The sequence below is a fragment of the Salvelinus alpinus genome, chromosome 9, assembly GCF_045679555.1.
Source record: "Salvelinus alpinus chromosome 9, SLU_Salpinus.1, whole genome shotgun sequence".
NCBI lineage: Eukaryota > Metazoa > Chordata > Actinopteri > Salmoniformes > Salmonidae > Salvelinus > Salvelinus alpinus.
The window spans coordinates 74,692,937-74,716,749 of NC_092094.1; the positions used below are offsets into that span (position 1 = coordinate 74,692,937).

Below are 23,813 nucleotides of genomic sequence, written 5' to 3' on the forward strand. Positions count from 1 at the left end.
TTACGTCTAGCCTATGAGACCAGACTAAATCTTCCTCACACTAGATTTATTAGACTACCGAGTGTGAACAAACAGTGATGTTTTATAAATCCATTGTGCCTGTGCGACGTGCGTACTGTAAACAGGGTTGTGTAGCCTACCTAAACACAACGTGTTGATGTGTTTGACCTTACTGTTATGGCGAATTACTCTTTCTGCCTTACTTTCTACAATGTGCTAGATTCTCAACGTTGCACTTTGAAATATAATGTATTTCACGTAAGATAAACAGTTACATTTTCAACAATTTTTTTTTCAACCACAAATATAATGTATTTCACGTAAGATAAACAGTTAAATTTTCAACCATTTTTTTTTTTATCTGCAATGTTATGGCAGTGGAACTTCGTATAAACGTAATATAATTTACTCCCGACCTTCCCTGCCGGAAAGGGCGTGCACGAGGTTATCCCAGTTTGAGAGCTCGAGAACAGAATTAACGGAACACTGTGCTGACGGGGATTTGCTCGCCGAACAGGTGGAACATTTGGCAAAGATATACGAAATTGAAACCACACAGCACCATTCCGAAGATTGGATTTTAAAACACGGAGCAGCGTCGTTAGCCGGTAGATTGAGCCCCCGCACTTTCTTGTAAGTCGCGAAGTTGAGTCCCCTAGACCCAGCCCGTTAGCTAGCTAATTTTGTCAGCCAATGCAAGGCAAGGGGTTTGGTCGCAAAGCAAATAGGTTATTTGCTTATTTAAACCATCTTGGTTGGTTTACACTTTAAATTATATGATGTATGCTTGTTGGGCGTGTCCTTTAATCAATGTTTGCTGTCATTTGTTTGAATACAGAAAATTGTGTTAGCTAGCTAATGATATTTAGCTAGGTTAGCTCAACTCCAAGGTGGCTTCGACTATTCCATTTATCTGACTCCATTGCCAATTCATTAACTATTGATTGATATTGTTGAGCTGAGTCTTAAATGCTAATAATAGGTGAATGCCAAATTCATGTCTGCATCATAAAAACAACCGTTATGTTAGCACACTAAGTTAACGTTTGTCCTCTCTAGTCTTGTTTTTCGAAGACAATCAAATGGATCCAGTGTGATGCTAAACAGATTTCTTGCTTGTTTTGCAGCATGTATTGATGCATTTTCTGGATTGTATTTACAGCTCAAACCCCTCGGGACATACAGTAACTGGAGGATAGCTGTTTATTGAAGATTTGTTGGAGAGAGAATTTTCCTCCCAGCAAGCCATTGTGCAATGATGGAAAATGCCATGTTTTAGGACGAACCCTTAAAGCTAGCTGGCTGACCAGGCAGCTAGCAGCACATATCAAGGATTCTGGATGATTCTTCCACAAGAGTCCATTGGGCATCATTATTATCATCCGGAGAGCGCCTCTAATTTATCACCGAGACAGACGCAATGTCTGTCCGTCTGACAGTGGACACAATGGGCGACGCCAGTCTGAACGACTCGAACGTGAAGGTCGCAGTCCGTGTTCGTCCTATGAACAGGAGAGGTAAGTAACATTAGCTGGGTTATCGCTAAATTGATGACACGAAGCTTGACACTCGACACTCGGCTCAGTTGCTGTGAAAAGGGTCTAATCGATAACCTTTTAGTGAATCAAAGCCCTGACCCTTGCCTGCCATGGGTCCCTCCCTGGGGCAGTGTCTGTAGTAAACGCATTATCTATGTTTTCATGAACATACAGTACCAAGTTTGGACACATCTACTCATTCCAGGGTTTTTCTTTTATTTCTTTACTATTTTCTACATTGTAGACATCAGCGCTATGAAATATAACATGGAATCATGTAGTAACCAAAAAAGTGTTAAACAAATCAAAATAGATTTGAGATTCTTCAGAGTAGCCACCCTTTGCCTTGATGACAGCTTTGCACACTATTGTTATTCTCTCAACCAGCTACATGAGGTAGTCACCTGGAATGCTTTTCAATTAACAGGTGTGCCTTGTTAAAAGTTAATTTGTGGAATTTCTTTCCTTAATGCATTTGAGCCAATCAGTTGTGTTGTGACAAGGTAGGGTTGGTATACAGAAGATAACCCTATTTGATAAAAGTCCAAGGTCATATTATGGCATGAACAGCTCAAATAAGCAAAGAGACACAACAGTCCATCATTACTTTAAGACATGAAGGTCAGTCAATACGGAAAATGTCAAGAACTTTAAAAGTTTCTTCAAGTGCAGTCGGAAAAACCATCAAGCGCTATGATGAAACTGGCTCTCATGAGGACCACCCAGAGTTAAAAAGGAAGACCCAGAGTTACCTCGGCTGCAGAGGATAAGTTCATTAGAGTTCCCAGCCTCAGAAATTGCAGCACAAATAAATGCTTCAGAGATTAGTTATTTTTATTTCACCTTTATTTAACGAGGTAGGCTAGTTGAGAACAAGTTCTCATTTACAACTGCGACCTGGCCAAGATAAAGCAAAGCAGTTTGACACATACAACAACACAGAGTTACACATGGAATAAACAAACATACAGTAGAAAAAGTCTACATACAGTGTGTGCAAATGAGGTAAGATCAGGGAGGTAAGGCAATAAATTGGCCATGGTGGCGAAGTAATTACAATATAGCAATTAAACACTGGAGTGATAGATGTGCAGAAGATGAATATGCAAGTAGAGATACTGGGCCGCAAAGGAGCAAGATCAATAAATACAGTATGGGGATGAGGTAGTTGGATGGGCTGTTTACAGATTGGTTATGTACAGGTGCAGGGATCTGTGAGCTGCTCTGACAGCTGGTACTTAAAGCTAGTGAGGGAGATATGAGTCTCCAGCTTCAGTGATTTTTGCAGTTCGTTCCAGTTGTTGGCAGCAGAGAACTGGAAGGAAAGGCGGCCAAAGGAGGAATTGGCTTTGGGGGTGACCAGTGAGATATACCTGCTGGAGCGCGTGCTACGGGTGGGTGCTGCTATGGTGACCAGTGAGCTGAGATAAGGCGGGGCTTTACCTAGCAAAGTAACAGACACATCTTAACATCAACTGTTCAGAGGATGTGTGAATCAGGCCTTCATGGTTGAATTACTGCACAGAAACCACTACTAAAAGACACCAATAAGAAGACTTGCTTGGGCCAAGAAACACGAACAATGGACATTAGACCGTTGGAAATCTGTCCTTTGTTCTGATGAGTCCAAATTTGAGATGTTTGGTTCTCCGCATGTGTGGTTCCCACCGTGAAGCATGGAGAAGGTGTGGGGGTGATTTACTGGTGACACTGTCAGTGATTTATTTAGAATTCAAAGCACCCTTAACCAGCATTGCTACCACAGCATTTAGCAGCAATATGCCATCCCATCTGGTTTGGGCTTAGTGGGACTATAATTTGTTTTTCAACAGGACAATGACCCAACACACCTCCAGGCTGAGTGATGGAGTGCTGCATCAGATGACCTGGCCTCCACAATCACCTGACCTCAACCGAATTGAGATGGTTTGGGATGAGTTGGATCTCAGAGTGGAGGAAAAGCAGCCTACAAGTGCTCAGCATGTGTGGGAACTGCTTCAAGACTATAGGAAAAGCATTCCAGGTGAAGCTGGTTGAGAGAATGGCAAGAGTGTGCTAAGCTGTCATCAAGGCAATGGGTGGCTACTTTGAAGAATCTCAAGTCTAAAATATATTTGGATTTGTTTACACTTTTTTTTTTTGGTTAGTACATGATTCCATATGTGTTATTCATAGTTTTGATGGCTTCATTATTATTCTACAATGTAGAAATGAGCAAAACTAAAGAAAAGCCCTGAATGAGTAGGTGTCCAAACTTTTGACTGATACTGTATATTAGAGATGTCTAGAGATTACTTTTGCTTTATGATTTCAACAGCCAACAACATCCATTGGCATTTTGCTTGATCAGGCCAGACTATTGGGTGGGATAGCATGGATTTGAAAATATTCCTGACCTATAATACACAAACGATCTGCCTATTCAAGAAGTTATGGATTTAGTGTTAAACGGTGTGATCGGCCTGAACAACTGTAGTCTCCCTTTCATAACATAAGCCGCAGTAATGAGTGACATGCCTCCCGTTAATGAATCTTTGCGCACACTCAAATGATTCGGTAAATTATAATGCTGGCTATGAATGCCGCTTGGAGGGAAGAAAGGATATTTTAGCCGTGTGCCCCCAGTCGAATTTAGCCATGGGAGAACATGTCTGGATGTACGAGAGTCTACTGAGGTGGAAAATACTGAGTCTAGCTACAATGTAGCGGGCCATGTCACGTGTTCCTTCTCACAGAGCGTAGAAATCAGTCACCAGACATGGAATTTTACCAGCGCTCTTTCTCGTGTATCCTCCAATCATGCAATGAAACAAGCCCAGGGCAGTATCCATTTGACACTGTTATATCCCGCACTACACCTATCCTTGTCCATTGTGATTAGTAGCCTACTGTCTGCGAATTTAATTGGATTCCCACCAAAACACACCCTAGACTGAAGCTTCTCCTTTGAAGATGCACTGTAATACAATTGTTAATAATCACAAATCAGAACACAACTTACATTTCTGCTTCACACTGTTGATGTAACTGTACATTTGATTTCTAAGTTACTGACATCTCAAATGTATTATGGCAAGGGCTCATTGATCTTGGGATCTAAGTGTATCAGACTTAGTGCCGAGTGATTTAGTGTATATATTTTTTTTAAGGTTGTTTCTGTTAGATTTTTACAATTATATATATTTTTTTCAGTTTTCGATAATTTAAAACATGAAATCTATTATGAAATAAAAGTAGTGAACATTCAATTGCCAAAACATAGAAAATATTCCATTGATATCAATAGAAAAATGGAAAATTAATATGAGATAAAATATTTAAGTTGTGTATATTACTTAGTTTTTTTTATTTGATTACTTTATTATTTTTCATTCCTTAAAGTCATCATCGCATCTCTGCTCAGGCAGTAGTAGCCAGACAGCCATAAAACGTTATCTTTGTGCTCCCCATACTGTACTGTTTTAAGTCATCCTATTTAGCTAGGCTAGCCTTTAGAGCTGCAGAGCTGTCTGACAATCGTTTTACTAGTTCTTTAAAGTAGATAAGGCATACTTTCACGAACTGTCTCAATCATTCACTCTTGTTGTGTTGTGTACATTCCTTTCTCATGCGGTCTGTGTGTGTCTAACTTAGCAGTTGTAAAAGTGTATCCATCTATACGAGCCGGAAAGAACAGGCTCAATGGATTGTCATTGTAGTCATTTACCACATATCTGCGCTGAACTAGGTTCAATATTTGCTTAATGAAAACTACAAACTCCCTTCAGCCCAGCGTCCCACATAGTTCTTGACTTGATTCCTCTCAAGAATGATTTGATTTCCTTCTAGAGAAACGGCACATTGGGCTCACAAAAAAAACGACATGGAATTCAAGTAATTCATCCGACATCGTCAATTAGTTATTTTTTTTAGGATATAAAACAACTAACGTTTCGGTTAATCGCTCAGCACTATTCAGACTCTGAGCTGTTCTGGCTGTGCTGGACAAAGGCAGGAAGGGAGTCAGTCTGAAAGGACTATTTGCTAGCGTTGCATAACTGACCATGTTCTCATGGCCGTAGAGGAGTTACTGGTGGGAGGCCAGGTCTTCGAAGAACGACCCCATCGGCTCCAGCCCAGTCACATCATATACACTGCCTTTCCATTTCCACATTGATGTCATGCCTATTGTACCACCAACTGAGCCCGGTGCTGTTTCACTTACCGCACGGAAGAAAGCTAATTTGCCAATGGAAAATGAGCTGGTACTGGAAAGAATCTGATGAAAGACGAGAGAATACTAGGATATTACCGTCACTTCTCCGTTGCATTTCACTTAAGATGTATATATCTTTCCTCTTCATTTCCTTTGAGAAAAAGCAGATCTAATGCTATTACCGAAAGTCACAGAATAGTCAACTGGTCAGAACATTAGCAGGTGTATAACCACACACTGATCTGTACTACCAGTCTGGTATGTGAGGCTGCTGGAGCTTACTCACACACACCAGGCGAAGTGGTTGATCCATATCAGTGGCAGTGAAAACTGTGTAATGGCGCTCAAACCCGTGTGATGATGACACACACACACACACACACACACACACATACACACACACACAGTGTGCCCAATAAAGACGCTCAGTGACTCGGTTCAGGGAAACACGGGGCTGTGACACTGGCAAGGCACTCAAGATCACGTCTTGTTATTTGGGATTGGACTGGAGCCTAAGTCCTTGGATTCCTTCACAGTACCAGCACTGACTCTTAAACCCAATTTGACCCCAACAAGTATACACGTTCTTTACCTCTCTGCTTCGGTGGTTACTGGTCACCAATGCATGAGGGGGAAGGATGGATGGAGGGAGGAAGGGAAGAGGGAGGAAGCCCGTGCTTCCTCTGAGGGAGAAGGGTTGCAGCCAGCCGGAGTTACTCATCCGAAGGTCCCTCCCACCCCCTCTGTGCCCCAGCCTCCATAGGGTAGTGCTACCTCTCCATGCAACTCCCCTATGCAAAAAACCCTCTATGCAATTTGCATTGACATGGATCATGGATCTTTCCTCTGGACACACTTATCGTTTCATGGATGTGTTTGAAATTGAATGTGTGTGGTTGTTTACATAGCCAAGTAGTGAATGTTTTGTTTGGGTGTCTGTGTGAGTTTGTCTTGTCTACTGGCCTCTTTGTTTGTGTGCATTCCTGTCGATGCTAAAAATGTGAGGAATTGTGAATATTGGACCCCAAGGGTCAAGCGCAAACACAGGGTTTTGAAAATAATGAACTGGTTGTTTGGTTAATAATAATAATAACAACGTCTATAAGAATGCAGTCGGTGAGGAATAATGTTCTAGACACAGTACAGTAAGTACAGAGGAAATCTAGGCTAAATCATAATACCGTTGAAGTGTTTTGTTCCCTAGGACAATTTTGAAATGAGCAAACTGACAGTGTGGAAAGGGGACGAGCCCACATTTAGGCCAGCAGTACAGATGGAGAGCCCAATAATTAATGCTGCTATTATTAGGCTTCCATATGGCAGCGCTGGGCTGCACTAGCTACAATGTGCTAACTAACAGGGCAGCCAAAAATAATGGCACACCCATTGTGTCCACAGAGCAGTTTTGGAATTCAGCAAATTATATTTAATGGGTTTTCTATGATGGAGAAAAAAATATAAGTTCTCACCCTCCAGTTTCGATAAAGTAACATTTTACATGGTCATTCATCAGACATGTTTACAGTGAATGTGACTCACAAGTGACTTAATGCAATATAGGCCTGCTACATTATCTGTTAGTAGCCTTTGTGTGACCCTTGCAGGAATTGAACCCACAACCTTGTGTTTTTTGCCATAGTCAGCAGTATGACCAATCTACTAAGTAGTACTGAGCCATTTGGACCAGCATTGCTTGGCCATTTCTCTCTTTCTTGTATTGGCCAAACCTGAGTTGTGTGAGTGATAACACTTGGCCTCAGAGACAAAAGCTAAGTCATGGTTTGGAACCAGAGGGTCAGGGTCAAAGTGTGATTGAGTCAGTGTCCCAAGTCATGTGATGAGGGCATTTGTGTGAGGAGGACTAATGGTTTTAGACACTTTGTTCTACAGTTATCAATTGAGTTACAGCTCACCTCCAAGATAGAAGGCAACAAGCCTGGGCCGATGCCTACCCAGTACCCACCAATCACTGAACAAAAGTTTATTTTTCTTGGCAGAACCCTATGTTATACATTGCCTATATGTGCATCTCTCTGTCTTCACACTACTTAAATGCTTTCAAAGTTGACGATGACCCTGTTGATGTAATGTGACTGCATTAAACTCTGTCTTGGCCTGGGGCAAGTAAAACAGTGTACAGGTACTCTCCTTTCTAGTCCCATGAATATGTACCTACCCTGCACCTGGACGTTGTTCTGAACCTTTTCTATTTCATCTCTCCCTCTCACAGAAAAGGACCTGAACACAAAATGTATTGTGGATATGGAAGGCAACCAGACCATCCTTCACCCAGGTGGTGGAAACCTGGGCAAGGGAGACTCCAGGTTGGTGTGTGTTTTTGTGTGTGCCCATGGGAATCAGTTTCAGCTGTTGAACGAGTTTGAGTCCAGTAAAGGGATTTGGAGAATGTCGCATGACTGTGTTTGCGTGTCGACAGTCTGTGTCACCTGCTGAGTGAACAATGATTTTGGGGGGGGTCTATGTTTGTTTGTGTGGAGAGAGTGTGTGTGTCTCTGTAAGTCGGTAGACAGCCCAGGCTGCCTGCTGCTCCTCTCCTCATCCTTCCGTGTGTTGGAGCATAACTCTCCTCCGACTGACTTCCTCTCTTTATCTCAACCCTTCCGTTGCCCCGACAATGCAGGGGGAGGTCACGGCGGGGTCAACGCCTTGCGATCATGGAACCCCATTACATTTGGAGAAGCTAGGGAGTGAGGAAAAAGAAAAGAAAGAAAAAAAGCATGTTTGCTTTAGCATCTGTCGGCAGTAAAGATCCCCGGCTGACTTTTATGGGGGTAAACAAGGGAAGCGCTATCATTTCTCTCTTTCTCTGCCTCTTTTCTTCATTTCCCTTTATTTTCCTTCGGATGACAATGGTGTGAGCGTTGGTGGGTGGACCAGGTTTTAAACTTGGAGGAGAAAGATGGAGCTGGCTGCTGCCCTCACACTGCAGACACTTTAATGGTGGAGCTGGGTTCGTGTTGTGGGACCTGCTGCTGGGATGAAGAGATGAATGGAGTAGAGGCTCTCCTCGCTCACTCCCATAGAGCCTCTACAGACTCCCAGGGCCCCAGATGCCTCCAATGGCACGAGTTCACATGACTGCCCAGTGTTTTACCTAGTTTATCTTTGGTGGTGGGTGGGCGGGGGGGGCTCGGAATCCAGACAACATAATTTATTTTTTATATATATATATTTTTTGTACCCCTCTTTCTCCCCAATTTCGTGGTTTCCAATTGTCTCATCGCCTCAACTCCCGTACGGACTCGGGAGAGGCGAAGGTCAAGAGCCGTGGGTCCTCCGAAACACAACCCAACCAAGCCGCACTGCTTCTTGACACAATGCCCACTTAACCCAGCCGCACCAATGTGTCGGAGGAAACACTGTACACCTGGCGACCATGTCATCCAGACCTTAACCCTTTGAAAAACAATTAAACGGAATTTGGGGAAAAACAAAACGGGTATTTTATAGGGCCTATAATATCCATCCACTCCCCTGTCTTTTTCCTGCGTGCCAGCGTGTGGAGGGCGGGACTGTGTTGCCTGTCTGACTGATCTCTCTATCTATCGAATGTGTGTGGGACTAGTGGGACGTTGAACTGCTAATGTTTTGTCTCTGCTCCCGTGTCTTGTTAAAGTTTAATGGACGATTTCGGTTTGTTCTCCCTATGTGTTGTTTCCTCTAGCGATAGTTAGAATCAGGGATAGCCCTCTGTCGTGTCGATGCATGTTGGACCTTCTATGTTGGCTGATCTGATGTATCATGATTCATGAGTGGAAAATGATCATGTCAGATAGGGCCTGTCTAATGAATGTTCAATAGGCCTACAGTACATTGACACTCCCTGAATGTCCCTGGCTGGGACTGACTGTGCTCCACCTCCATTGAGACAAACTGGCCACGCTCAGACTGTACAAGGACTGCCTATCTAGCACTACCTTCAATAGATGAAGACCACCATACATGCACACTGGCCACACACACACACACACACACTAGTGCTGTGACGGTCATGGAATTTTGGATGACTGTAATTGGCCAGCCAAATGACTGAGGTCTCTAATAACCATTTTGAAAAGCCCCCCAAAATTATTCAAATATATACAGTGCATTCGGAAAGTAGTCAGACCCCTTTTTCCACATTTTGTTACGTTACAGCTTTATTCTAAAATGTGTTAATTCGTTTTTTCCTCATCAATCTAAACATAATACCCCATAACCTGACAGAGAGAACCTTCCCAAAGGACAACTATCTCTGCAGCACTCCACCAATCAGGGCTTTATGATAGTGGCCAGAAGGAAGCCATTCGTCAGTAAATAGCACATGACAGCCCGCTTCATCTTTGCTAAAAGGGACCTAAAGACTCTTAGAGCATGAGAAACAAGATTCTCTGGTCTGATGAAACCAAGATTGAACTCTTTGGCCTGAATGCCAAGCGGCACATCTGGAGGAAACCTGGCACCATCCCTACGGTGAAGCATGGTGGTGGTGGTAGCATCATGCTGTGGGGATGTTTTTCAGCGGCAGGGACTAGGAGACTAGTCAGGATTCAGGGAAAGATGAACGGAGCAAACTACAGTGAGATCATTGGTTAAAACCTGCTCCAGAGCGCTCAGGACCTCTGACTGGGGCGAAGGTTCACCTTCCAGAAGGACAATGACCCTAAGCACACAACCAAGACAATGCAGGAGTGGCTTTGGGACAAGTCTCTGAATGTCCTTGAGTGGCCCAGCCAGACCCTGGACTTGAACCCGATCATACATCTCTGGAGAGACCTGAAAATAGCTGTGCAGCGACGCTCCCCATCCAACCTGACAGCACTTGAGAGGATCTGCAGAGAGGAATGGGAGAAACTCCCCAAATAAAGGTGTGCCAAGGTTGTAGCGTCATACTCAAGGCTGTAATCCCTGCCAAAGGTGCTTCAACAAAGTACTGAGTAAAGGGTCTGAGTACTTATGTGAATGTAATTTCTGTGTTTTTATTTTGAGCAAATCTGCAAAAATGTATAAAAATCTGTTTTTTGCTTTGTCATTATGGGGTGTTGTGTGTAGATTTGAGGGGGTGGGGACAATTTTATCCATTTTAGAATAAGGCTGTAAAGTAACAATGTGGAAAAGTCAAGGGGTCTGAATACTTTCTGAATGCACTGTGTGTGTATGTGTATATACACTACCGTTCAAAAATTTGGGGTCACTTAGAAATGTCCTTGTTTTTGAAAGAAAAGCACTTTTTTTTGTCCATTTTTAAAATCATATAAAATTAATCAGAAATACAGTGTTGACATTGTTAATGTTGTACCTGACTATTGTAGCTGGAAACGGCTAATTTAAAAACATAATTTAAAAAAAATTGAATATCTATTAATCTAATATCATTATCAGCAAACTTTGTTCCAATGGCACGTTGTTAGCTAATCCAAGTTCGTCATTTAAAAGGCTAATTGATCATTAGAAAACCCTTTTGCCATTATGTTAGCACAGCTGAAAACTGTTGTCCTGATTAAAGAAGCAATAAAACTGGCCTTTAGACTAGTTGACGTGCCATTGGAACACAGGAGTGATGGTTGCTGATAATGGGCCTCTGTACACCTATGTAGATATTCCATAAAAATTCAGCTGTTTCCAGCTACAATAGTCATTTACAACATTAACAATGTCAACACTGTATTTCTGATCAATTTGATGTTATTTTAATGGACAAAAAATGTGCTTTTCTTTCAAAAACAAGGACATTTCTAAGTGACCCCAAACGTGTGTGTGTGTGTGTTTTCTATGCATATTTTATATTTTCCTCCACTCCTGCCGGTATGTGCTGCCATAGAAATAGAATGAATAGAACGTCAATGATTGCATAATGGTGTGCATAGTGTACCTATAGGGGAAAAGCAGTAAAAGCAGGAAGTAAAACCACAATGTGTACCCATCAATATGTGCTGTGATTAGTTGATTCAACTCACCTGATTTAAAAAATATATATATTTTTGTTTTGTTTGCGCTTTGTCTGAGAAAAGCGCTTTACAAATTAAATAAGTTATTACAAAAAGTACATTCCAATGCATCAGTCACATCAGTTAACTAATTTGAATGAACATTCTACATTACCATGGAAATTATTACATCACAATACCAGGCAGCCATTGTGAGTGTACCCATGAGTTTACAACTCAAATTGCCACAGTTAGAGGTTCCAAGCCCATTCTATTCATTGTTTGCTATGACACCTTGTTTGTTTCAGCAAGAGGCAACCAAATTTCATGACGTTGTTAACCCTTTGATGCGTACAAGGACACATTTGTGATCATTGTTGGGTGGTCCCTGCAGCGTATGATCACAAATGTGATTGGAACAGTAGCAACAGAACATATGATGCAACAAACGCATCTAAACATCATTGTTGTCTGAACTTTATTCCACAATTTCACCTTTTATTGTAAAAGATAAATGCGATCTTCATCATCCAAACAACACGGAACACATCCACAGCTAAACTCAATCCATAAACCAGTCTAAATAACAGGTTGCGCTGACAAAAACTAAACATAAGTTAGCGACTTAGATTTGTTTACAATGTACCACATCTCTGGTGAGAAATCACATTTTATTGGTCACATACACGTGTTTAGCAGATGTTATTGCGGGTGTAGCGAAATGCTTGTGCTTCTAGTTCCGACAATGCAGCAATATCTAATGAGTAATATCAAACAATTTCACAACATATACCCAATACACACATCTAAGTGAGGAATGGAATTAAGAATATATAAATATATGGACGAGCAATGTCAGAGTGGCGTAGACAAAATACAATGGAATAGTATAGAATACAGTATATACATATGAGATGAGTAATGCCAGATATGTAAACATTATTACATTTACATTATTAAAGTGGCCAATGATTTCAAGTCTGTGCATATAGGCAGCAGCCTCTGTGATAGCAATGGCTATTTAACAGTCTGATGGCCTTGAGATAGAAGCTGTTTTTCAGGGTCTCTCAGTCCCAGCTTTGATGCACCTGTACTGACCTCGCCTTCTGGATCATAGCGGGGGGAACAGGCAGTGGCTCCGGTGGTTGTTGTCCTTGATGATCTTTTTGGCCTTCCTGTGACATCTGGTGCTGTAGGTCAAATCAAATAAATCAAACTTTATTTGTCACATGCGCTGAATACAACAAGTGTAGACTTTACCGTGAAATGCTTACTTACAAGCCCTTAACCAACAGTGCAGTTCAAGAAGAAAATATTTACCAAGTAGACTGAAATAAAAAGTAACACAATAAGAATAACAATAACGAGGCTATATACAGGGGGCACCGGTACTGAGTCAGTGTGCGGGTGTACAGGCTAGTTGAGGTAATCTGTACATGTAGGTGGGGGTGAAGTGACTATGAATAGATAACAAACAAATAGCGAGTAGCAGCAGTGTAAAAAAGTGAGGGGGGGGGGTCAGTGTAAATTGTCCTGTGGCACTTTTATGAATTGTTGAACAGTCTTACGGCTTGGGGTTGGAAGCTGTTGAGGAGCCTTTTGGTCCTAGACTTGGCGCTCCGGTAACGCTTAAACAGTCTATAACTTGGGTGACTGGAGTCTCTGACAATGTTATGGGCTTTCCTCTGACACCGCCTATTATATAGGTCCTGGATGTAGTGGGCCGTTCGCACTACCCTCTGTAGCACCCTGTGCTTGCGAGCGGTGCAGTTGCCGTACCAGGCGGTGATACAGCCTGACGGGATGCTCTCAATTGTACATCCTGTAAAAGTTTGAGGGTTTTCGGTGACAAGCCAAATTTCTTTAGCCTCCTGAGGTTGAAGAGGCGCTGTTGCACCACACTCCCAGAGCCTTCACCACCTCCCTGTAGGCTGTCTCGTCGTTGTTGGTAATCAAGCCTACTACTGTTGTGTCGTCTGCAAACTTGATGATTTGAGTTGGAGGCGTGCTTGGCCACGCAGTCATGGGTGAACAGGGAGTACAGGAGGGGGCTGAGTGTTGAGGATCAGTGAAGTGGAGGTGTTTCCTATCTTCACCACCTGGGGGCAGTCCATCAGGAAGTCCAGTAATCAATTGCACAGGGCGGGGTTCAGACCCAGGGAAATTATGAGCTTGGAAGGTACTATGGTGTTGAATGCTGAGCTGCAGTCGATGAACAGCATTCTTACACAGGTATTCCTCTTGTCCAGAATGGATAGGGCAGTGTGATAGTGATTGCATCATCTGTGGACCTATTGGGTTGGTACGCAAATTGAAGTGGGTCTAGGGTGGCAGGTAAGGTAGAGGTCATAGGATCCTTAACTAGTCTCTCAAAGCACTTCATGATGACAGAGGTGAGTGCTACAGGGCGATAGTCATTTAGTTCAGTTACCTTTGCATTCTTGGGTACAGGAACAATGGTGGCCATCTTGAAGCATGTGGGGACAGCAGACTGGGATAGGGAGAGATTGAATATGTCCGTAAACACACCAGCCAGCTGGTCTGCGCATACTCTGAGGACGCAGCTAGGGTTGCCGTCTGGGCCGGCAGCCTTGCGAGGGTTAACACGTTTAAATGTGTTACTCACGTCTGCCACGGAGAAGGAGAGCCCACAGTCCTTGGTAGCGGGCCGCGTTGTTGGCACTGTGTTATCCTCAAAGAGGGCAAAGAAGGTATTTAGCTTGTCCGGAAGCAAGATGTCGGTGTCCGGGACCTGGCTAGTTTTCCTTTTGTAGTCCGTAGTTGTCTGTAGACCTTGCCACATAAGTCTCGTGTCTGAGCCGTTGAATCAACTTTGTCTTTATACTGACGTTTTGCCTGTTTGATTGGCTTGCGGAGGGAATGACTACTCTGTTTGTATTCTGCCGTATTCCCAGTCACCTTGCCATGTTTAAATGCGGTGGTTCTCACTTTCAGTTTTGTGCGAATGCTGACAACTATCCACGGTTTCTGGTTAGGGTAGGTTTTAATAGTCACAGTGGGTACAACATCTCCTATACACTTCCTGATAAAGGCAGTTACCGTTTCAGTATATTCGTCAATATTATTCCCGGAAGCTACCTGGAACATATCCAATCCGCGTGATCAAAACAATCTTGCATGGATTCCGATTGGTCAGACCAGCGTTAAATAATCCTTAGCACAGGTACTTCCTGTATGAGTTTCTGCCTATAGGAAGTGAGGAGCAAAATGGAGTCATGGTCAGATTTGCTGAAAGGAGGGCAGGGGAGGGCCTTGTATGCATCCCGGAAGTTGTAGTAACAGTGGTCTAGTGTTTTACAGCGCGAGTCGATATGCTGATAGAATTTAGGCATCTTTTTCTTAACATTTGCTTAAAATCTCCAGCTACAATAAATGCAACCTCCAGGATATATGGTTTCCAGTTTGCATAAAGTCCAGTGAAGTTCCTTGAGGGCTGTCGTGGTATCGGCTTGAGGGGGGATATACATGGCTGTGACTATAATCAAGAGAATGCTCTTGGGAGATAACACAGTCGGCATTTGATTTGAGGTATTCTAGGTTGGGTGAAAAAAAAGGACTTGAGTTCCTGTATGTTATCACAATTACACCAGGAGTTGTAAATTATGAAACATACACCCCCGCCCTTCTTCCCGGAGAGATGTTTATTCCTGTCGGCGCGATGAACTGAGAATCCAGATGGCTGGACTGACTCCGACAGTATATCCTGAGAGCCATGTTTCCATGAAACAAGAGTATGTTACAATCCCTGATGTCTCTCTGGAAAGAAACCCTTGCCCTGATCTCGTTAACTTTGTTATCCAGGGACTGAACACTATCGAGTAATATACTCGGAAGCGGTGGGTGGTGTGCCCGCCTCGGACTAGAAGACCACTCTGATTCCCTCTTTTCCGCCGGCGTTGTTTTGGGTTGGCCTCTGGAATCAGTTCAATTGCCCTGGGTGGTGCGAACAAAGGATCCGCTTCGGGAAAGTATTTTTCCTGGTCGTAGTACTGGTGAGTTACCGCCGCTCTGATATCCAATAGTTCTTCCCGGCTGTATGTAATAACACAATATTCTGGGCTAACAATGTAAGAAATAAAATAAAACAAAAAAAATACTGCAAAGTTTCCGAAGAACTAGAAGCGAGGCAGCCCTCTGTCGGCGCCATCTTAAATGTAATATTGTTTAGAAAAGAGATGCGTGTCAGCTAAGCAAACAGCAGCTGAATTCTTTGATGGCAGCCATGTTTGTTTGTTTGTTTGTTTGACTTGGCGAAAACTCCCTTATCCCAGAATGCCATTCACTATAAGACGCAAGTAATCAAAGTCAAAGATGGCTGCGCCAATATGAACTTAGCCACTTTTCAGCATATTACAAATCTTCTTCAATGTACTTATTATTTTTATTTTATTTTTTTAAAATAAATTTTATCCCCTTTTCTCCCCAATTTTCGTGGTATCCAATCGCTAGTAATTACTATCTTGTCTCATCGCTACAACTCCCGTACGGGCTCGGGAGAGACGAAGGTCGAAAGTCATGCGTCCTCCGAAGCACAACCCAACCAAGCCGCACTGCTTCTTAACACAGCGCGCCTCCAACCCGGAAGCCAGCCGCACCAATGTGTCGGAGGAAACACCGTGCACCCGCCCCCCTCGGTTAGCGCGCACTGCGCCCGGCCCGCCACAGGAGTCGCTGGAGCGCGATGAGACAAGGATATCCCTACCGGCCAAACCCTCCCTAACCCGGACGACGCTAAGCCAATTGTGCGTCGCCCCACGGACCTCCCGGTCGCGGCCGGCTGCGACAGAGCCTGGGCGCGAACCCAGACTCTGGTGGCGCAGCATAGCACTGCGATGCAGTGCTCTAGACCACTGCGCCACCCGGGAGGCCTTCAATGTACTTTTTAGTATATACAAGAACAGGAGCACAAGACTTGACAAGTCATTTACTGTTTTTGACAAATCACAAAGCAAATAAAATGTTATCACCTTACAGATCATCACACCAAATACAAACCTACTGCCAAGCCTAACCTTAGCGTGAAAGCTAGGCATGGATGAAACCGTTTGTGGAGGGGTTCATTTCATTTGTGGGAGGTTTTCAAGTCCATGTGGGGTAGAAATGGGGGAAGGTATCGTGGGGGGATATGATATAGGAAATATTACTATGATGGGGGATTAATAAATAAATGGGGGGCAAACACAGAAGTTAATACGCTAAATAAAAATAAATCCCCTGGAAAGGGGAATCTGAGCTGGCAAAAAATACTGGGAACTGGGAAATCTCCGACTTCAGTGCGTTCGAGCTCCGACTGGGAAAAGTAATTTTGAACGGTCATCCAACTTGGAATTCCAACTCGGGAACTCGGGCCTCTTTCTAGAGCGCCGACTTTCCAACCTGAAGATCACTGACGTCATGATTTGACCTAGTATTTTTCAGAGTTCACAGTTGTCTTGAAAGCACCATAAGTGCTTGAACTATACCTTGTTATAACATCTTTTGTCTGACATGACAACCAAAAAGCATTGTAGGACCAACAAACATGGCGCTACACATAGCCGGCAAATAGCTTTGCATTAGCTCATCATAATCAGTACAACCTTCAAAAAAGTATTTTACGCACGCGTCTATTACAATCAATTTGGGAGAAAAAGGGGAGAAAAAGGGGTAAAAAGTACAAACATAAATGGTCTGCAACAGTGAAATGGTCTACTTATGTGAAACAGCCTATAGATAATTAGCAGGCAGTGTGCCTTGGTTTGAAGGCGGCGCGGGTTAACTATCCTGTTGCGTAACAATCACATTTTGGAACAGTGAGTGCATTCTGACATTACGTGCATAAAAAAAACTCACGCTGGGGCAACCGTTAGAGATATTTGGAACTCACACGTGAAAATGGTTGAGAGTCCATGTTATGGCATAAACTGTTTATGACGATTATTTTATTTTCATGATGGTCTTCATCCATAGCCGTCGGTTATACGATAATTGTGCCAGCACTAACACACAGCAGCGAGGCCAGAGGACCTCTGATGGGAGGGTGACTGTTGATCCAATATGGCCGACCAGCTGCACACCGTATCATAAATGACTCAGTGACAGTCAGGCTGCTGACGACGTGCTGGCACCACTGCTCTAGACTCATCTCTCCCTTTCTGTTCTGATAACAAGATTGGCTGGCTGTCTATTGTTGAACACCTGTCTGGGTGGATGGCTGGCTGGCTCACTCATATCCTGCCGGCATTGGAGTTTGCATTGTGTGTGTGTGTAGTTTGCATAGTGACGTAAGGTATTATTTGCGTAAGTGTCAGAGTTCAATGTTTACTCGTTCAGTCAGACCTTGGCTCAAACTCTTAAGATGTCATTCTTCTTATTATATTGACAAGTTGTTTATTGCACATGGGACAAACGTAGCTCTGCATGGAAAAATATCCAGAAGTATTTTTGGTGTTTTATTAGGATCCCTATTAGCTGTTGCGAAAGCAGCAGCTACTCTTCCTGGGGTCCAAACAAAACATGAAACATGACATAATACTGAACATTCCAAATCAAATCAAAGTTTATTTGTCACGTGCGCCGAATAGACCTTACAGTGAAATGCTTACTTACAGGCTCCAACCAATAGTGCAAAAAAGGTTTTAGGTGAACAATGGGTAAGTAAAGAAATAAAACAACGGTAAAAAGACAGGCTATAGAGAGGCTATAAAAGTAGCGAGGCTACATACAGACACCGGTTAGTCAGGCTGATTGAGGTAGTATGTAGATGTGGTTAAAGTGACTATGCATATATGATGAACAGAGAGTAGCAATAGCGTAAAAGAGGGTGTGGCGGGACACAATGCAGATAGCCCGGTTAGCCAATGTGCGGGAGCACTGGTTGTTTGGCCCAATTGAGGTAGTATGTACATGAATGTATAGTTAAAGTGACTATGCATATATGATAAACAGAGAGTAGCAGCAGCTTAAAAAGAGGGGTTGGGGGGGCACACAATGCAAATAGTCCTGGTAACCATTTGGTTACCTGTTCAGAAGTCTTATGGCTTGGGGGTAAAAACTGTTGAGAAGCCTTTTTGTCCTAGACTTGGCACTCTGGTACCGCTTGCCATGCGGTACCAATTATGACTGGGGTGGCTGGGGTCTTTGACAGTTTTTAGGGTCTTCCTCTGACACCGCCTGGTGTAGAGGTCCTGGATGGCAGAAAGCTTAGCCCCAGTGATGTACTGGGCCGTACGCACTACCCTCTGTATTGCCTTGCAGTCAGAGGCCGAGCAATTGCCGTACCAGGCAGTGATGCAAACAGTCAGGATGCTCTCGATGTTGCAGCTGTAGAACCTTTTGAGGATCTCAGGACCCAAGCCAAATCTTTTTAGTTTCCTGAGGGGGAATAGGCCCTCTTCACGACTGTCTTGGTGTGTTTGGACCATTCTAGTTTGTTGTTGATGTGGACACCAAGGAACTTGAAGCTCTCAACCTGCTCCACTACAGCCCCGTCGATGAGAGTGGGGGGATGCTCGGTCCTCCTTTTCCTGTAGTCCACAATCATCTCCTTAGTCTTGGTTACGTTGAGGGATAGGTTGTTATTCTGGCACCACCCGGCTAGGTCTCTGACCTCCTCCCTATAGGCTGTCTCGTCGTTGTCGGTGATCAGGCCTACCACTGTTGTGTTGTCTGCAAACTTAATGATGGTGTTGGAGTCGTGCCTGGCCATGCAGTCGTGGGTGAACAGGGAGTACAGGAGGGGACTGAGCACGCACCCCTGAGGGGCTCCAGTGTTGAGGATCAGCGTGGCAGATGTGTTGCTACCTACCCTCTCCACCTGGGGGCGGCCCATCAGGAAGTCCAGGATCCAGTTGCAGAGGGAGGTGTTTAGTCCCAGGATCCTTAGCTTAGTGATGAGCTTTGAGGGTACTATGGTGTTGAACGCTGAGCTGTAGTCAATGAATAGCATTCTCACATAAGTGTTCCTTTTGTCCAGGTGGGAAAGGGCAGTGTGAAGTGCAATAGAGATTGCATCATCTGTGGATCTGTTTGGGCGGTATGCAAATTAATATACAAGGACAGAACTAATCAATTTAAAAAAAGGCTTACATATCAATACACACAAACAGTCAAGGTCAAATAGGGGAGAGGCGTTGTGCCGTGAGGTGTTGCTTTATCTGTTATCTGGCCTCATTGTGTTAGCCAACACAATGATGTCCCCGTATGGAGGCGTTGTTCACATAAGTCCTCTTTCTAATTGTATGTAGTCGGATTAATCTAAAAGCACAATTTAGGCACAATTTTTGGAAATTATTGTAAACACAAACTCGCTTGGCCTCTCCTAAGTGGGTGAGCTTTAAAGTTGATGATCTCCTCAAAGGCCTAGTCCATTGACCCATGACCCCTGACCGCTGCTTGTTATTTACAGTAGTATTATGATCAGCCACCCAAGACAGGCGGGCCCCACTCTGTTGTTTGTCACGCATATTCATTCATTTAGAATGTGTCTGCTCTGCTGTAGGTGTGGGATTACTATTTAGGTCAATAGTACAGTACAGTCCCCTCAGCCCCCCTCCTGACTTCAGTCCCCATATAGCCCTCCTTAACCCTTCTCCCCGGTCCTCCATCCTTATCCCTATCTGATGCTTCCTCACCCTGCCCCCTGCCCTATCCTTTCTTTACCCCTCCCCAGTTAGACCACTGCGCCACTCGGGAGCCTAAGGCACTGCATAGAGGCGTCACTAGAGGCGTCACTACAGACCCTGGTTCAATTCCAGGCTGTATCACAACCGGACATGATTGGGAGTCCCGTAGGTCGGCGCACAATTGGCCCAGCGTCGCCCGGGTTAGGGTTTGGCAGGGGTAGGCCGTCATTGTAAATAAGAATTTGTTCTTAACTGGCTTGCCTAGTTAAATAAAGGAGAATTTAAAAATACCCAATCCTCCTCCCCACTCCCTAGTGCTCCTCACCCTCCCCAGCCGTGTCCCCCCTAACCCTTACCTCTAGTAGGCTGTAGCACAGGCTAAACCTCGTCCCTCTCCATACTCACAGCACAGAAGGGGGAGCGAGCGGCCAGCGATGCGCATCCACGCGTAAACTCATTTTTTAAACGACGCTGATCGCAACAGAGAGAACCAGAGAACGAAAGAGAGAAGAGAGCAGTGTGCGCCGGGTCTCCTGACTGCCTCGCATTCTCCTCTCATTGGCCGGCATGCTGCGTCACGTGACACGGTGTGTGACTGGGGTGTGGGACAGTGACACTCGCAGCCCTCTGGGGTCCAACCCCCCCCCCCCCCCAAACTTAGCGCTGGTTCCCAGCCCCTGATTTGCTGTGACATGTGTCAGTGTGCAGGATGTCAACTTCTCAGCGAGCTGGTTATGGCTGTGGGGAGGGAGGGTTCTATTCTCTGGCCTGTACCATGCAGAGTGGTTCAACACTCGTTGAGCTCTTGGAAGAAATTGGGCAAGAAAGACTCATAGTAGCAACGCATTGGGGAGGGTTGGTTAGATCGAGCTGTGCTGTGGTTTTTTACTGACTCACTGCACTATACAGTGTTTCACTGAACTCTTGGAAGAAATTGGGCGAGTGGAAATGCTGGGCTTGGCTGTGGGTTTTCTCTCACTTATGTGCACACGTGGCGTGTGTGTGTAAAATGAGGGTATACATGGTAACGGGACACGTATTCGTACCGAACCGTTCGGTACGGGGACCTCGGTTCGGCTCCGCACTGTGAACCCGAATGAATGAAGATATAAATAGATATGTTAGTGTTGTTGTTGATGAGTAATCGTATGTTTTCATTGAAGAAAATACAAAGTCTTCTTGATTGTGCTCTCATAAGCCATTATATGACTCTTGATCATATATGGAATCAGGAATAGCAACACTGTGTTTTCTTTAATAAACAAAAATGAACTACAGTAACTGTTAGCATTTCATTTTCCCGCTGTACAGAAACCGAACCGTGATTCCAAAACCATTACAGTAATCCCTCGTTTATCGCGGGGGTTACGTTCCGAAAATGACCCGCGATAAGTGAAATCCGCGAAATAGAAAACTTCTTTTTTTTTTACAATTAGCAACTATTACATGTATACAAATACAGTGACTCACGTGTAGGCCGTTTCACTGCTCTTCAGACTGGGCCGCTGCATCCTGACTGCGCTCTGCAGTGTTCTCTTCTTCTGAAGCCCGCGGTGCAGGTGTGTTTGTTCGGGAGAAGAGCATAGTGATAGGCAGCTGTTGTCGCTCTTTTTTCTTCTTTGCAAAAAGATCCTTGTACACCGACATGCCACCATCGATTACGTTGGAGAACTGTAATGAACGGCTCATCAAAGGGTCCCATTCCTCAGCTACTCGCTTAAGTTCAGTGGCCATTCGCACCATGGTTGCTAAGCGACCAAGCGTTAGTCCTTCCTTCCTTCCTGGCCAACTTAATGTAAATTTGCCAAGCTGTTTTATGTACGTACACATAACTGCACGAGACGACAAAATGATAGCACAATTCGTAGCATGTTTTGATACAAGAAGCGGGAGTGAGTTTTTAGCGAATCAGAATGCAGAGCACAATGCACCAAAAAAAAATAAAAAATGCATTATGAAAATCCGCGAAATAGCGAATCCGCGATAAGTGAACCGCGAAGTGGCGAGGGATCACTGTATACGTACCGAACCGTGTGTTTTGGTGAACCAATACACCCTTAATACAAGGCATGGCTCCTGGTCTGGAAGACATGAGACGAGTGTGAAATGCAAAGCTGGAGATGAAAAGAAGGGAGAGACCTGATGGAAAACACAGGAAGCATTTTTAAGAGACATGTTCAAAGCCTCCCCTACCTTCTTACACTCCAGTTAGGCCCAGTCCTAACGGCAGTGTAAATCACACAGTGATGTAGCTCTCTTTTTAAGGAGAATGCCATGAAAGTTCGAGTCACCTGGGAAACAGGCCTATGTCAAGTCAGTTGTTCTATGTAGCCTAGTGTCAGTCAAATGACGTGTCCCAATGCCTGCGGTCAGAGTTTTGGGTGTTTTTAATAAAGAGCTGAAAAGGTGCAGCGTAAGCATTTTCAATGGAAGAATGTTCATGGATTACGGGAAACGGGTGTCTTGTGTGTTTTCCTGCTGTTGTGTGTGTGTGTTTTTAGATTGTTGACAGACAATCGTTTGCTTTAATTATGTTTGTTTTTCCCTTTAGTGTGTGTGTGTGTGTGTGTGTGTGTGTGTGTGTTAGGTCTGGTACACTTACTGTATAACCGTGTAACTGACAGTTATGTATGAAGACTGTCATAACTATTAAAAAAAATACATATTTATTATTCTGACTTTTTTGGTGGAAAGAAAAGCTGACTGAAGACGGAACGGCCGGGCATTCGTGCGGGTGAGTCCGTTTCTGCTGTAACATGGACTCTGCAACGTGATGAATTTTAAAAATATATATATATATTTTTTTTTAAACTTCTGGCTGAAACAAGTAATGTGTTGTAGCAAACGAGTTGGGTTGTCTAGGCAACGCCCCCCTCCCTGCAGCAGCAGCACATGCAGTCAGGAGCGGAGGAGAGGAAAATGTGTGTCTTTAAAAATTAAACAAACGGTTATTCAAACGGTTATTACTGTAACCACAGTCATTTGGCTGACCAATAACCGGCATTCAAAATTCCATGACTGTCAAAGCCCTAGGTGCGTGCGTGCGTGCGTCCAGCCTATGCCTTGTTTTTCCTGTAGTGCTCATCATATCTGGTTCCATCCGGCCTGGTCTGACAGGTGCCATGGAGGTATGGAGGGATGAGTGAAATAGAGGAGAAGAGATGGAGGTTGATGTTTTGAGCCTTCGGCGCTATGGAGGAGGAGAGAAGTGGCGGGATGAGGGGTAGATATGCAGGGGTCGCGTTAGAGTTGATTAATCAACATTTTCAAAACAGACCATCAAAAAGAATCTGCATTTTTAAACCATTTCACTCACATTTTATATTGAAAGTCAAGTGTTTTCTTGCTTCAACAGAGTGATCAGGGACATGCAACTATAGTTATCCTTCACAGAAAATACATTGGTTCAACACATTCGGCAGAATATAGCTTCATTTTCATCAGATGACAACAGAAGTGCAACGCTATTTGGCTGGAAGCCACACAAGTAAATGAGCTTTTGCATGGCCATCATATTAATGTTTATCAT

At 43.9% G+C, this 23,813-nt stretch overlaps 1 protein-coding gene across 3 annotated transcripts in view; it reads left to right on the plus strand.

The window, feature by feature from the left end:
* Window positions 1-440: 440 nt before the first annotated feature.
* LOC139530621 (kinesin-like protein KIF13B) overlaps window positions 441-23,813 on the plus strand; it is an 87,037-nt gene continuing 63,664 nt past the window's right edge. For all 3 annotated transcript variants that reach the window (XM_071327192.1, XM_071327193.1, XM_071327194.1), the window contains exons 1-3: window positions 441-633; window positions 1,163-1,517; window positions 7,964-8,057. In XM_071327192.1, the coding sequence (XP_071183293.1) occupies window positions 1,421-1,517; window positions 7,964-8,057 (191 nt within the window). In that variant the 5' untranslated portion in view covers window positions 441-633; window positions 1,163-1,420. The remainder of the gene's footprint in view (window positions 634-1,162; window positions 1,518-7,963; window positions 8,058-23,813) is intronic.